The sequence below is a fragment of the Anopheles gambiae genome, chromosome 2, assembly GCF_943734735.2.
Source record: "Anopheles gambiae chromosome 2, idAnoGambNW_F1_1, whole genome shotgun sequence".
In the NCBI taxonomy this organism is placed as follows: domain Eukaryota; kingdom Metazoa; phylum Arthropoda; class Insecta; order Diptera; family Culicidae; genus Anopheles; species Anopheles gambiae.
The window spans coordinates 113975842-113991589 of record NC_064601.1 but is presented as its reverse complement, the minus strand read 5'-3'; the positions used below and the strand labels follow the sequence as shown (position 1 = coordinate 113991589).

Genomic DNA, 15748 nt, shown 5'->3' with positions numbered 1-15748 from the left:
TCACACCGTTCGCTCACCCGTCGAGTTCTGGTATCCTGCTGTGCCAGCACTACTGCTGCTACTAATCTGTTCAGCGTCACTATTTTCCATCGTACCATTAGTAGCTGGATGCTATAAATAGCTTTTACACCCTTCTGGCATCTTGCACCGCAGCCCGCGTAGAACTGTTGTCACTACCATTCAACGGCTCCTAACTCAAACGTTGAGGCTGAATGTTCTTCACCAACCATCTATCGCCACTGTTAGCCGAACGTCAGGTTTGGTGCAACCAAAGCCAAAACCACAAAACTGGCCTGCCCGTCCAAAGACCAATGGTCAAGGGCTCTCGGCCATTTTGTGGGTTCGTTTGCCGGTGACGTCAATTTGCGCCTTTTCAACCTGTGAATGGTTCATCCGCAGACAAAACCACAAACAATGTGTGTCGTGGTTGTACGAGAGAGAGAAAGAGACACCCGGGAAAGAGACCCGGGAAGATGAAATGTTACTGCGAAGCCGTTCCAAATTTAACCTCAAGTTTGGTGGAAATGTGGAGAAATTTTTCATTTTCCAATTGCACCGGTACCAAACACCAGGCTGCTCCATTGTGTTTCGATGCTTTGGAGAGTATGACGGTTGTTGGGGATTAAAGTGGTACAGGCACTGTTTCCATGCAATCTAACATAAGCTTAAACACCTCCACACAATTTAAAAGTTCCAAAGACCAGCTTTCAGTATTGTTACGATTTCTCTTGTTTTTAGGCACTTGGAAATTGGAAATGTAAAAGATTATTTCCTCATTTTCCGCGAAAAGAGATATTTTTAATTCAACAATAACTGGAAAGCGTAAGTACTTTACAACTCGAACTGTTTGTCCAGTTTTCCATCGTTCCACGAAGTGGAGCAAATAATATTTAAATCGAAAAGGATTTAAATTTCGCTCGCCCTTTTTGATCATAATATTTCCCGTGAAAGTGAATCGTTATAGCAGTGTTTGTGAACGACTTCTCTCGATTGAAATAACAGCAAAAGTTTCGTCAAACTACGTCATTAGTTTAATGATCTTCCCCAGTATCAATCCACTGCTAATGTAGCTACACTAGGTCACAGAGAGAGAGAGTGGTAAAAATAATTACATTTCAACGGCGAAACGAGTCCACGCAAAGCACGTAACGACCGTGTGTCGGCACTATTTATGATCGGCCTAATGATGGAACCGGGCGTGAATGCAGCATCCGCGGAGCTCATCCATTAATTGGTATTTATTTACGTTGGCTTTTTGCCTTGACGACGGTGACAACAACATGGAAGGCAATGACGTAGTATCCGCCGGTGAGTGATATCAAAACATTCTTATCAACTACCGCCCCCAAGGGGAACGATGGTGATAGTGAGCTATTTTTAGCCCCCGGGGCTTATTGGCGCTATCTTTAGCGGGAGAAACGGTAATTTGGTTTCATGGAAAAAAGTAGCTTTTGTAAGGGAAAACAAAGTTTTGCAGAAGAATGTGGAGCGTGCGTAGGTAGAAATACTAAGACTATTTATATCGCAAGCGAGCTTTAAATTCCTCACAATAATAACAATTGCAATTTGCAAACAGGAGAAGCATTTTTACTGCTAACTAACGCTAATGATTTCCCTTGAGATGAAATTCTCGCTACATTATGAGCTGAAAGGAAGCCGAAAGTCCTCTTCAATGAAGATTTCATTCAGGTGAAACAAAACCATAATTACCAGAACACGTAATCTGACACCAACGGTCCATTATTAATAGCTGCCAAATCCAACCAAAATAACAAAAATCCCCCAAACCATATACTTTGTTTTGGTGTTTTCTCTCTGTACCGAATGACCCAACAAATTCCACTGCAGCAGCATGATCTCTTCTCCTCTCATTACAACATCACTCCACAGGACATCGTCTCCCCCAAACTCACTAATGGCTGCGCAACCACGCTCGCACACTTACACTTACCTCAAAAATCAGTCTGAAATCTTGCTGCTCCACGCGCAGCAGCTCGCAGGTTGTTTTCGTCACTACCGTACTGTCCCGGGGCAGATCGTGCAGGATGGACTCGCCGAAGGTGGCCCCGACGCCCAAATTACATAGTGTTACTGACAGCTGTAAATGAAACGGGGAACCGAGAAAGAAAAGAACACAGAGGGAGCGTAAGAAAAACGAAGCACAGGTATCGATGTCGGCTGCTTTCTTGAATGGATGACCTACGAGCGGTGAGATCCGATACGATTAGCCCGAAGGGAAAGGCCATCATACACGCAGGGCTCGAAACCAATTATTTCTGGCATACCCTGCCGGGTACAGATTTATGAGACCATCGGGATAGAATTAAAGCAGAACAAGGGTATCGCTTAACAGCGTTGATTATAGGATCATCTGCTTGGGCGAGCAGATACTTTAGGCCGGCCAAAAACACACAACTTCAACTTGACGTTTCAATGTGGACTCTTCTAAACAACGAACAAATCTTCCCAGTAGACCGTTCTAAGATTGTAATTATATATGAAAAACACGATTTTGTAGCTCGAGAAGCATTATATCACGCGTTAAGTTATGCGCATTGCATACTTTCAGGCTGAATTTCAGCCCGCACACAAACTGTATGCAATACATGTAACGAACCCGCCTAAAGTTATGCAAAATTGCCATTAAATGACCTTATTAACACCGGTTTCCACTCATTTCATAGAGGCGTACAACCGCCTGGGAACGACGAAAAGTTGCTCCACACGTTCGTTAGCAAAGTGCCGTTTGTTGCAGCGTCACGTCATGGAAAAGGATTATGGACGTGGCTGCATGTGACGGTTTTCCCAGTGGCTCGTACTCATTTTAACTTGCTCCATGCAAGCAGCACCACCAGAACAACGCAAAATTATGCTTCTTGGTGGGATGGCAGAGCACACAAAAAAAAAAACAACAACTTGGTGCCTGTTTCAGAGCCAAGCGGACGGACCAAAAGTGGGGTCGCTCATTTACTCGTTTGAAAACCGTTGGTGACGGTTTTACCGCCGTGATGTTACCAAGTTCTCCCCCTTCTTTTCCGCTACGCTCCGGAGGAACTGTAAATGTTTTGCGTTCATTTAACGACAAACTTAGCTCTGTGCACATTTAAGTGCACCAGCGGGATGCAGCTCTCGGTTGCACCACTGCAAAAAGCCCCTTTTCGTGCGGAAGTCTTATTAGTGCTGCGCAGAGAGTCTCATTCTTTCGCTATTCTTTGCTTTCACTTTCGTAGCAGTGAGCAGAAATGGTGGCAATAATGAAGAGGAATTCATTTCCGTAAAATAGTGTAAAGTATGCGGGATGCTCCGTGGACAAAAAAGTAAAATTAAGAAAATAGTTTGTTCCATTCTTACCGTGTTGGAACTAAATTTACTTAGCTCTTAACGAAGTACATTACAGGGTTTCGAATCATATAATGGACTACTTGATCCACTCGGTGGAATGTTTGAAATGGTAAGGGGATGTTTGCAACGTTGCTATGGAGGTTTGCAAGCATATAGGGGAATATGTCATTTGCTTAGGAGAAGTGTACAAAACAGCTATGGAGTTTTGCATCCAGCTATGGAGCGCTCGGTTATAGCGCTGAAGAAATTAACCCTAGAATTTTGTAAAAAGCACCGCGTGATGATTTAAATGTTTGGGGTGATTGAACATGTGTTTAAGGATCGTTCTAAGGGGAAAAAATATTTGGGAACAATTATATATTTTTTTAAATATGTATTTAAAAATTCAAAAATTTTACATCCTATTCAACAATTTCTTCTCCGCAACAGCATTTTCTCACATATTTCAGCATGTTTCGAAAGTACCCATCACAATCTTGCTTTGTGATTAAGTTCCCTCCTTCTTTAATTATTCTCATTAAATCTGTTTCATCCTGGGGACTAGCACGTCTTACAATCTCTTTCCATTTTGAAAACATGTTTTCTATTGGATTCAAAAATGGCGAGTAAGGTGGAATGTACTCAAGCCTGATATTATTGTTTTGTGCAAATGTTTTCACTAAATTGGTCTTATGGATGGCCACGTTGTCCATAAAAATGATCGGCTCGGTTATGCCATGAGTATTTAGAGCAGCTTTCAGTTTATCCAAATAGGTTAAAAATAAATTTTGGTTGAAAGCACCGCCCGCAGAATCGTATGCTACAATTCCATTTTTTGTCATTGTACAACAAATTGTTATGTTACGACTTCTAATACTTGGTACAACTTGATTTGCAGGTTTTCCAGAAGCAGACCATCCTCTTTTGCTTCTCAGGGAAACGTAGAATCCAACTTCGTCGAGGAACATAAAATTCGCATCGTTTAACTGCTCCTGCCATTCCAAAAAACGAATTGCGTACTCTTTCCTTACCTCAATATTTTGAGGATTATTTCTACGCAATGGAATCAGTTGAATTCTTTTTAAAGTATAATTAAAATTTGATAAGTAGTTCCGAATAGTGGATAAACAAACTTTCACTCCAAATTCACGCTCACACTTCTCTGCCATTTTTTTTTAGACTAATGGAACAATCTTCATCCACCCATTTTTTCAAAATATTCAACTGCTCTTCACTTAGTCTTTTTGCATGAGCCCCTCCCTTACTTTTTGAATTATCTCGTACTTCACCATCTTTCAAATACTGGTGAACGATTCTAGAAACAGTTTGAATGTTCAAATCCATAATTTTTCCTATTTTTGTCATGCCATATTGTTCTAAGTACAGTTTTACAATTTTCTTCTTGTCTTCCAGAGAAATCGTTTTTCTTCTTGGCATTTTTTATGAACAATGTATTCAAGTATCTGTTTCAAAAAAACAAAAATGGCCCCCACATGTGTTACTAAAATAATTATTTTAAATGTTTGTACGATAAATTAATACCTTTCTTTATTTATTCTACTCGGACAACACTACCTTGTAAGGAACGATTGAAAGAACTTAACTTGTATAATTTTTCACAGCGCTACAACCAAGCGCTCCATAGCCTATTGCAATGCTCCATAGCTGTTTTGCACACTTCTCCTAAGTGTTTGACAGATTCCCCTATATGCTTGCAAACCTCCATAGCAACGTTGCAAACATCCCCTTACCATTTCAAACATTCCACCGAGTAGATCAAGTAGTCCATTATATGATTCGAAACCCTGTATCATCTTGGAAAGGTTGATGGTAGGGTGAGCATGATCGTGCATCGTTTGCCAATCTTTACATAGTCTTTATGTTTCAAGAGAGAGTTTTAAAGTATATCATTAAATGTTTTGAAATTGTCTACTCGAGAGTGACTCTATTGAAACTATTGGAAATCAATGAAATGTACAAAAAAACAACCAATCTAATCCAATTTTAACCCTTCTTTATCTCCGTCTAATCGCACACAATACACCGAAAGATCAGAAGTTTTTCAACAATCAATTTTCGTCGCAATTGTTTTACGATTTGCTTTCGTTAGTTGGGAAAACACAATTTGCCGATCCACTACCTACAAGAACAAAATAACACAACCAGTCACCCACTCACCACGAAGGCACGGGTTGGAACGAAATTGACAAAGTAATTGTGCACAACACAACCAAATCGACCGACGCTCACAATTGATTTTGGGTTACAGTTGCATTGGGGGTTTTTGTTCTCTGTTGTCTGCTACTACCCGGCATTGTCCCATTGTAAACGTCTGTTTCGTTTGATCCTGCAGGAAATTGCAAAGAAAATGCAAAAATCTAACCAACCCAACCAACACAGCGGTGAGGATGGGAGGAGCGCAAATATAAAACATTTCCAGAACGGTCTCGGATTCAATCGGATTGAAAACTTGCAAAGGCAGAAATGCACTTTTCGTCACCGGCGTTCGGGTGATCGGCGCTGAGCATCGAACGGAACAGATCGACAACAAGGCAGGACGAAACGGCCGCAAAACAATTCAGACTGAAGACTGAACAAATCTATCGGGGCTGTCGGGATTGTTTTTGGGGGCAGGGGCGCCGGGGTTCAACACTCTTGTGCCGACGATTCCCAGCCAAATCCCCGGATAAAATTGATCCCCGCTCTTCGCTGACTTGTATCTCACTCACGGTCGCCCATTCGCTTTGACAGGGTCCCCTTTCAATTCAAGTCTCCCTTTCTCGAACCATGCTCCTTCAAACACACACAAACACAGACCAACCTGCCGTAGGTGTTTGCCCACTTTCCGTGTGGTTTTCCGGCACAATTTGTTCCACTCATCTGTAAAACAATTTCCATTTTCCCTCGCCCTGCGGCAGGCACTCTGCGCGTCGACATTCCCATCCGCCTCTATCGGTGGCAGCTTCCACTCGGCCCCTTTAGCCAAGGGGGAAGTTTTGCTGCCGCTGGCAGCGAAGCGAGCGAGAACGGGGAACGGTGACGGGCACCAAAATCAATCACATTTTGCCCTTGAAGCGTACCCACTGAATTTCGGGAAAGTTACAACAGATAGCAGGACGAGTTGTCGCCTGGGGGGGGCTCTTTTTTGCTGTGCTGCCTTTCCGTTTGGTGCGCCGCACGTGTACTAGGAGAACTGGTAGTGAAGTGGAATTTACCTTATTACGGCGACGCCGGTTCGATGTGACGCTGTACCGCCGGTGTCGCTTGAGCCACATCCTTGAGGCTTTTGGAAAAGGGTTTTTTTTGTTTCTGCTACTGTCTTGACTTTCGCGACACACCTTTCACGTACAGCTTGAATTGTTATTTTGCGTTTGTGCTTTTCTTGTGCCACTTTTTACCAGTCTTCTTATCACTTTTATCATACGGTCGAGGAAATATTTTGAAAATCATCTGTGAACTACGCTGGAACAAGTTGAAATACGAAGTTGTTTAATGTCGCTTCTCAGCCTTATCAAGCATGGTATACTAAGCATCACAGTAGCGCGCTCTGATGGAATTGTGATGTACTAATAATTGAAGATCTTAATGTGCCCAGCAACACTTTTACGACAATTGAACTGACAATTGATATAGAATATTTAAGCTCAAAAATAGGACCTTTAAAATCGAATTCAATTGTTAATTTTATTCATTTTATGCTTCTTCTATTTCCTCGAAACTCCCTTCTCGAAACTTTCTTAACTCCAAAACCCATCGAAATTCGAGGAAGCCACTTACAATCGGAACAAAAACTAAAGTGCATCATATTGTACCAATAAAAGAGCCAATCGCTCTTGCCCTTACCCTTACCAAAAATTGTGTCAACTTTGCCCAACAACCAAAACTTCCCACAAAGACCGACACCTTGAACCACACACAGCAAAAGAAGCACGAGTTACCATTCCAACTCTCAAGTGGTACCAGCACACCATCGGAACGGGCTGCCCAATTCTCTGCTTTGCCACTGTTGTTTGATAAACTTCACCCAAAATAGCAGCAGCAGCATCCCAGCAACCGGGTCCCAGCTGGCACAGTGAGCGACAACAACAACAAGAACACAAAAGACCTTCAGACCATAGCAAAGAGATACCCTGCACGGGGGACAGAAAATCGATACCCGGAGACTTCATCTCCCTTCGCGGACTCCCACAGTGACACAGCCCGCCCCCACCCCCCCCCCCCTGTATTCAGTGTGCAACATATGCGAACACTCGTAAAAATATCGCACCATTGTCACGTACTTTCTGTGCTTCATTCTTTTGCCCAAGCTCTCGTGTTAGTGGCAGTAGTAGTAGTAGTAGTAGTACATCCTTGCACAAGCAGCAACGAAAGCTACGAAAAGCCGGAGAAAATACTTCCGCCCAACCTGTCCGGAAGGAAGCGATACGCGTTGAGGGCGATCAAAAATATCATCTTATCTGACACAAACGTGTGCACATATATCGGTGTACCGTGCAGGAATGCTTAACAATAAGGACATTCCTGGTGTCCCACAAGGCGCGAATGTCGAGTATTTGTTAGGTCCAATCGCACTTGGTGGTTATATTCGCGGTATCATGTCGGTAAGCAGCTGCTTTTCAGCCTTCGTTCGTTCAGCAGAGCGTAAGAATAGAACTCTACGATGAATATGAACCAGGGTACGGTATAACACTGCGGACGTTTTTGTGACATTTTGTAACACATTGTATGTCTTTGGAAGATGCGTCTTGGGAAGATGTAGAATTTCAAACATAAACACAACCCAGCTAGAGAAAATGTATAATATGGTTGATAACACTTCTGTTCAGTTTTGTCTGACAGGTTCTACAAGTTATTTTGCAATTCTTTCCAACAGGACGAACCCATCAAACCCATCCTTGCGCAGCCCCTGGAGCCATTGAACTTGACAATTTTGATGCATCCAAGTTGTGTTTTTGTGTATGTGTGTTCGGCCAGTGTTCCCTTACTTCCAAGATAGCCAACGGCACCAAGGTCGGATGGTCCCGTACGTCCGTCCATCAACCTGTTCACTCCCAGCGGCAGTTATCGTGAAAGGTGAAATTATCGTTAATGCAAAAGTTTCCGGTGCGTTCGGGCAGGTGGGAAAATAAGACCCGACTGACCAACCCTAAGCTAAAAAACACAAAAAATACAGCAAAAAAGAAAACAATTTTGCCGCCAACCCTCGACCGGTACGATTGTCGATCGGTTCAAAAACTTCCAACCGTACCGTAAGTAAGTTTCGCAAGATCGGTTCGATAACGATTTGAGGGAATGGTTGGAACCGCCGGCACAATATGCTCTCTTCCTCCGACCACAACCAGATGCTCACCGCTTGATGAACGGTGAGGAAAAGTGCGTCCTCCCCCTGCGGACGAAAAACGCTCATTTATGTTCTGCACTTCAAAATCGAGACAAACCGGCATCGTCCTGCTCTTCTACACCTCCGGCGTCGGAAGATAATTTTCCACTCCATCGTTTCGAGGGGGGCACTTTTCTCTCTATCTCTCGTTTCCTTTTATCTGCATCCGCACAACAGATGGGAAAGCAACAAAAAATATGCTGGAAAGTCGCGTTGCTTTTGGGAAGGCTTTCCAGCTTCAGGTTTTCCGCTGTCGTTCCTTTTTATGCTCCTGTCGGCATCCTTATCTTGTATCTTTTCTTTATTTTCCCCCTGCGCACACCGTGAGCCCGCTCGTTAATCTTGCTGAAAGCCAACGATGACGACGCACCGTGCTGCTGCCACCACCATACCATTGCCACCGGGAGGGGGGAGGTAAAGTTGTCAAAAGTTTAAATATTTGTTGTTTTTTATCTTCACTTTCTTTTCTCTCTGTCTTAAAACACTTTGCTTGCAACGAAACAAAAAAGGTAGGAGAGGCTGCGCTTCCATTCTTCCCTACCTCGCTCCCAAACAAATGCTTCATCCTTCATTCGCGCCGCCGTAGGGGAAAACAAGCTTTGGAAGAAGTTTTTCTTGCCACTTTATAGCTAAAGGTATGGATGGTTGGGATGCAAGGCCAAGGTGAAGTTGTACAAAGGTTTTGGGGCGATTTTTGCATACTTGTTGCTAGGTCGTGCGTGGAAATGAAGTTGAAAGGATGGGAGGATTGTGGGAACTAATTGTGTTAGGTGATTTTGTATGATTACTGAATCGTTTTAATAATTATTTGAAGGCTCTTTCTTTTCGGGAAACAAAAAAGAAATATATTGCTTAAGCCTTGGGATTAACACGCTGAAAAGCCTGAATTTATACAATCCGCACTACAAATGCTGATGAAAATAGCTGCTCCTCCACATATTTCAGTCAGCCGACTCCAGACTTCTTGAGAATGTCTAAATATAATCTCAAGGTTTGAAATTTGATGAATCCATCGACACTTTGCGATGACGTTGTCGCTATTCCTGTATTCCACAGCAAACCATGCAACCCACAGCTTCATTCATGATTTTGCACTGATCAATGGAAACGGTTGCCCAAAATACGCTCATCAACTTCCTATTTCCAATCTAATACGATCGTCCCACACGGAACAAGTGGGACAGAAATAGCGACGTCGTTCGTACGTTTATATCATTTTAATCTCATCCTCAGATCCCAGCAACAGTATGATACAGTACCCAACCATACCCACACCCTGGAGAGCTACTTGGAAAGGAAGACTGCTTCAGGGACACTGGGGCAGAGTGCACAGTAAAGCAGGTAAGATCAAACACCTTTGCCGATGCCGATAGTAATACCGCAGTGCAAAACGAACTCACAAAGGATCGCCCAGCACGACCCACGACGAAGATGAAATGGATTAATTCTGCACCATCCTCCAACGATACCTCCCCTCCCCAATGGAAACGGGATGGCAAGCAAGTGCGAAGCTCAATATCCCAGAAGGAGCTGCTGTGAAACCTACTGATTAATTCTCACCCGTTACGTTCGGTTGGGAAAACGAGAACCGACGGCGAATCGAGTGAAGCAACAAGCGTAGCCCAGTACCTCTCCCGAGGTCAGTGAAAACGTTGAGACACGCTGACAGTCCAAGCGTCGTTTCGAGCACCAGTCGTGCCGTCCCCAGCAGCATGACGACGGCAGCAGACATCAAGATTTTATCGTAAAATACGATCCATCCATCCATTTTGCAGCTTTTTCCCTTGGCCGGTCAAATAGGTGGATAGCTTCAGCGTTGCTCATACGTCCCCCGACAAGGCTGGGCTTCTGCTTGATACTTAGAAAGCAGAGAGTCACTTAGTACCGAATGGTTCCATAAAAAAGCACCCAGGCCGATCTACATAAAATGGCATTATGTCACCGTCAACAGGCGGCACCGTCACCGGGCCGGACATTATATTGATGGGCTTTCCCGTGCCCGGCACGAGTGCTTTCGACCAACCGAGCAGAGCTGTTACTTTCGCTGGGCTCTGCAAGGATCGTAGCGAGGCAGATTATTGTGCTGCAATGGTCAGCCAAAACTCCGGGTGGACTGCTGTGATTATGCAGTGGTTTTGTCATTTGGTGTCCGCTCTTCATCTGCCCAACAGTAGGAGTGAATTTTCTGCGTACTGCTGAGTGTGTAATAAGAACGGGATTACCCTGGATAACACAAATTCACATGACGTTTTTAACGATTCAATCAACGGCAGGGAATGCAAAACGTGTGTGTGTATGTGTGTAGGATGGAAAGATGATACGAGTAGACATATTAAAGTCGTTGCCTTTTGCCGTTAGCTCGAAACGTGCACCCTCCTTTAACGAAGCCAGCAAAGCTGCACGGTGCCGATGTGCATGCACTTCACTGAAGTTACTTCACTCGGTAACTTCAATCAGAATCAATCAAGCGCCACAAGTGTAACGCAACCCTAATAAGCGCACAGACACTGATGGGGACGTGCCGGCATTCGGGGTGATCTTTCCACATCCATCTGCGGATGGAGATGGAAAAGCTTCCAAAGCTAGTTGGCAAGGTATTCCCACTCCCACCCGGCGCACTGCTTTCCTTCATGACTGATTAACGGTGTTTGCATTTGGATTGCGCGTCTCTCTTGCTTGCACTCGGAAGCGTATCACGTCACAGCAGGTTAGCTGAAGTGGGGGGAGATTTTAAATATTCTCATCTTTCTTAGGCAGCTATTTCTTCCGGTGATTCTAGGAATTCCATCAATTTACATGGCTGAGATGGAGGCGAGAGTTCTGTTCCCAGTGGGTCAGGTTCATCGTTACCTCAATAAAGTGATTCCTCACTGTCGTCTTCTCGTCTTTTCTTTGGAAATGAAACGCAAGACCCGCAGTTCCCACTCTAGGTCTCGAGTGTCCAAGCGCGTCTTCATGATTTCCGAAAAATGGAAAACGGCAGGATATTATTTTCCTTCCCGGCAAACCGAAAGACAAAATTGATGGTGTTTATAATGTTCACCCATCCATTACTTTTATGGGAATGGTGTTTTTGTTGCTGTGTTATTGCTGTTGTCCTTCTCTACGCTGCCCTCTGGTCCATTTGCAAAATAGACACTGGCATGCAAGGAAACATTAAAGAGAAATTGAAACCGAACACAAAGCTCGCCGGACTTAGCCTTACCTAGGCGAAAAAGTTAGAACACACAGCCCTTCCCGGAAACCGTCCACCTGGGTGATTATTTTTTTCGTACCTTTCATTGTGCTTGCTGGTCCGCAGAGAATATCGATAAAACCAGCATACAAAGGCTCTGCTTTCGGGACACAACCCCATGGACAGGGAATGATAATGTAAAGTGGCGCCCTCTGTGTAGCGAGTGCGTCAGTAGGGTCAACCGCCGGTGTGCGTTTTGTGGGGTTGCAAAAAGTGGGGTTAGAACTTGACAGTTTTACAGCATCCGGGCCGGAGTTGTCGGACGGGCTGCTGATGCCAATTTAAGTTGGAAGTACCGAGTGTGCCTGTACCGAGGGCGCTGAGAAAGTTTCTACCCCATTTTGTGAGTTATTAGTGGCTTAAAAGTTGCATTCATAAAACTCCGGGAACTTCTAGGAAAGGTATGACTATTTCTAGCATAGTGATAGTGTTCATTTACGAGCTTCATATCAGTTTGTCGCTCGAGTTGTTGTTGCAAAAGGGAAGTAGTGTAAATTAATAAGAATTTACTTAGCGTTGTACTAATACTGCTGATACAGGGGGTTTCAGAAGATATGATACCTAACGCATTCTTTTTGAACACTTTGTGACGTTATATCATAATCTTTCACATCACAAATAATGGATGAATGTATCATTTGATGTCCTACAGAGCCCAGAAAGTATGCCAACTTCATCAGATCATATAAAAATCCTTATAAAAATGATGTTTTATTTTGTTAATGTTTATAAATCCTTAAAAAATATGAACTTGAATAAGAAACATCACTCAAAAACCAGGAAAAAAAATTAGAAAATCCAATCAATTTAGAACACTAGTCACAAATTTTCCACATCTCGAACTGAACAATTGCACTTTGATACAAACTCTTCGCCTTGTCGAACACAGAATCTCACTCCGGCAGGGCACAAAAACATTAGAGAAAAACACAGAAAACGAATAGTAACATCCGCCAGCTTTTCATCAACACGACCCACGAGAGGCGCACGGAATAATTAGCACGTTTTGTTGTGTCGCCCGCACGTTCCACCACATCACACAAATACAACCAAACTCACAACCGTACGCACACGTGCGCTACAGATAAGCGCCTCCCCCGGAGTAGTAGTACCACACTGGGAGAGGAAACCTTCCGCGATAGAAGTAACAGTACGCGGGGGCCACAGATTCAAGTGCGCGCCCTGAGCCTGAAGCTGGTTGAAGAGATGCAGAGGCCAAATGTGGGAAAATTACAACGAGGCTTAGGTTGGTCACTCGATGTCACGCCGCGCTGGTGACAGACAGGATGGCCTGACAGCTACGATTTGCAACGAAAACAGGTTGACGGTGTTTGCTGCTGTACTGGACAATTGGCCTTCACCTTCACTGTTCACGCGCAAGGAGAGAAAAAAAATGGCCCGGCACAGAATCACAATCACATTTTACACGCCAAGCCTAGACACTTTCATTTTTTATTAGCGCCTCGTGCTCTGCTCTTTCCAGCAACGCTGTAAAACGGACTGGACGACGACGGAACTTTGATTGCCATGTTGGTGTTGGGAACACGAAAATTCTGGCAGTTTAATCTGGCCAGGTTTTTTCCAATACACTGAACCGTTACTGTACTAGTGTTTGGGATTTTTTTTTTGTCTTCACTTTTGCGTGCCAACCTGTCAACGGGAATTGTCTTCAGGTTTCGTTTACAAATAAATATCTAATCCCATTCGCAAAAACAAGCGCTTCTACATCTGCGTTAGAACGTACACAACGCAGACAGTACTGCATCAGACGCAATTTCGAGCTTAGAGCGAAACACCTGAAACAACGCGCGCACGCTAGCCAACGTTACACCGACCGGATCGCACAGTTGACACTGACTAATGGCGTGACGTGACAGTGTCGCGTTATCATTGCCCCCCTCTAAGCTCATGGATCTCCACACCACATGCTCTCGCACGCGTTTCACATCTCGTTCAGGGTGGGTTTTTTACTACTCTCTCCCTTAACACACACATCAACACCTGCGAGAGTTTGTGTGGCGACCTGTAGGTACACCTTATCTAACAGGGCGACACATTAGAGCGGTGCGCTGTTTGTTGTGGTTTTGTGGAGTGTTTGCTGGACCTGCCCGAGAAGCTGAACGGAAGAAAACTGTCACAATCGCGGCTCACGTTGATCTTGTTTCGATCGCTACGTTACGCATTTGCGCACCGTGTTGTGTGTTGCGCAAACAGATAGTTTCGCACGTGATTTAAGAGGTTTGGGTAAACGATTACCGCGCAGTAAACGTAGAGTTTGGAAACGCACGAAGAGTGATAAACTTAATCCAGTTTAACAAATTTCCCTCCCCACTGTACCAAACAACTATTAATTACACATACATTACTTTTCTTTTCACAACATTTTGAATAAGCTTGCCAAAACAGAAACGTGGCGTGCGTGAGTGTGCATTATTAATTTGGGTGCTGGAAACCTCACACACGCGCCCTCAAATACCGCTCTCCGGTGCTATTTTTCGACCATAACAACGGACGTACTGCAAACAATGCAAAATTGCAACAAAAGCGGAATGATCGTTGGTGGACGGGCGCGCGTATGCAAATCTCGTCGCACGCGGCCCATTCCCTATTCCACGCCTCCGGGGCCTCAGTATAGTTGGTTAAGCCGCGCAAATGAACGCAACCAAGGCGAGAATTGTGATTCGCGGGGTGACAATTCGGGTGCGCGAGAGCTGCAATCGATTGTTATGTAAATATGGGATGCAAAAGCCTCGGGCTGCGGGTGCCGCGCGTATGGTTTACGATCCGACGCACGAGGCAAGGGAGGATAAGTAATTATAAATTATTCATCGCTTTCGAGAGCAGCGGAAATTGCAGCGCACCAAGGCCGGGCAATTTTGCATCCGGAAAGGTGCTTTGCTGTGCCGGTTGAGGGTCGTACTTGTGTGTGCGGGTAATCTGGTGGTGATGTGGGATGAGGAAATAAGAGAGAGCAAATCTCCAGCATGCAGCGAGCGCACACTCTTCCAGCAACGAAACATCGAGATGAATAAGACACGCGAGACGAATGATTTAGATTTACCCACCCGATTATAAAACGCAAACTGCGTCCATCGAACAATGTAAGGCTGAAATGACATCATTCAAATTTAAGCGATTATTTTGTCACAATTTTGTGCTCACAAAGTATACAAAAAAAAACAGCTCCACCCGATCCGATCAAAAGCATCCAGGCATCATTAATCCCTTCATAATACCTTCATTATGCTGCATTAAACAATGATGGTTTGTGTGTTTGTTACTGCGCCTTTTTTATATTTTCAAACACAAACTTTTCATCACCGTGGAGTACCGTGGGCCTGTCTGCGTTGGGTGACGCACATGAGATGAGGCTTTGGGGGGCAAAGCGGATGATAACAGCAACAAAAAAGTACAAATAACAACATGAAACCCTACACCTACAGGAGGCGAGCACGAGCGCGCGCGCTACGATACCTTAGCATGGGGTATGGTGACTAAGCTACAGGTATGTAAGCAGATTACATGCCTGCACGAGACAGCGTGGGAGAAATAATAACAAAACACGCAAAAACCGATTACCGAAACGGAGAAGATAGATGGAACAAATGGTAGACGATGATAATGGAGGCAAGACTGGGGGTTGGGAGGTATTGGGAATGGGAATATGCAAGCTTGTGTTTGGTAGTTTGATCCATCATTTGGACCTGTCATTGGTGAAGTTGGACATGAAAGCTTTGCTTATTCTGACATTAAACATTAAGCCAAAAAACTCATCCAAGCAATCCTTGCCTATTGGTCCAAAAGCTTATCAT

At 44.2% G+C, this 15748-nt stretch overlaps 1 protein-coding gene across 8 annotated transcripts in view; it reads right to left on the bottom strand.

Moving 5' to 3' along the window:
- LOC1269861 (rap guanine nucleotide exchange factor 4) overlaps positions 1–15748 on the bottom strand; it is a 114325-nt gene that overhangs the window by 36546 nt on the left and 62031 nt on the right. For 7 of the 8 annotated variants that reach the window (XM_061640598.1, XM_061640596.1, XM_061640601.1 and 4 more), the window contains one exon: positions 1952–2098. In XM_061640598.1, the coding sequence (XP_061496582.1) occupies positions 1952–2098 (147 nt within the window). Of the gene's footprint in view, positions 1–1951; positions 2099–6536; positions 6779–13680; positions 13787–15748 lie in introns of those variants that run through there. The other variant, XM_061640603.1, reaches the window with a different exon arrangement.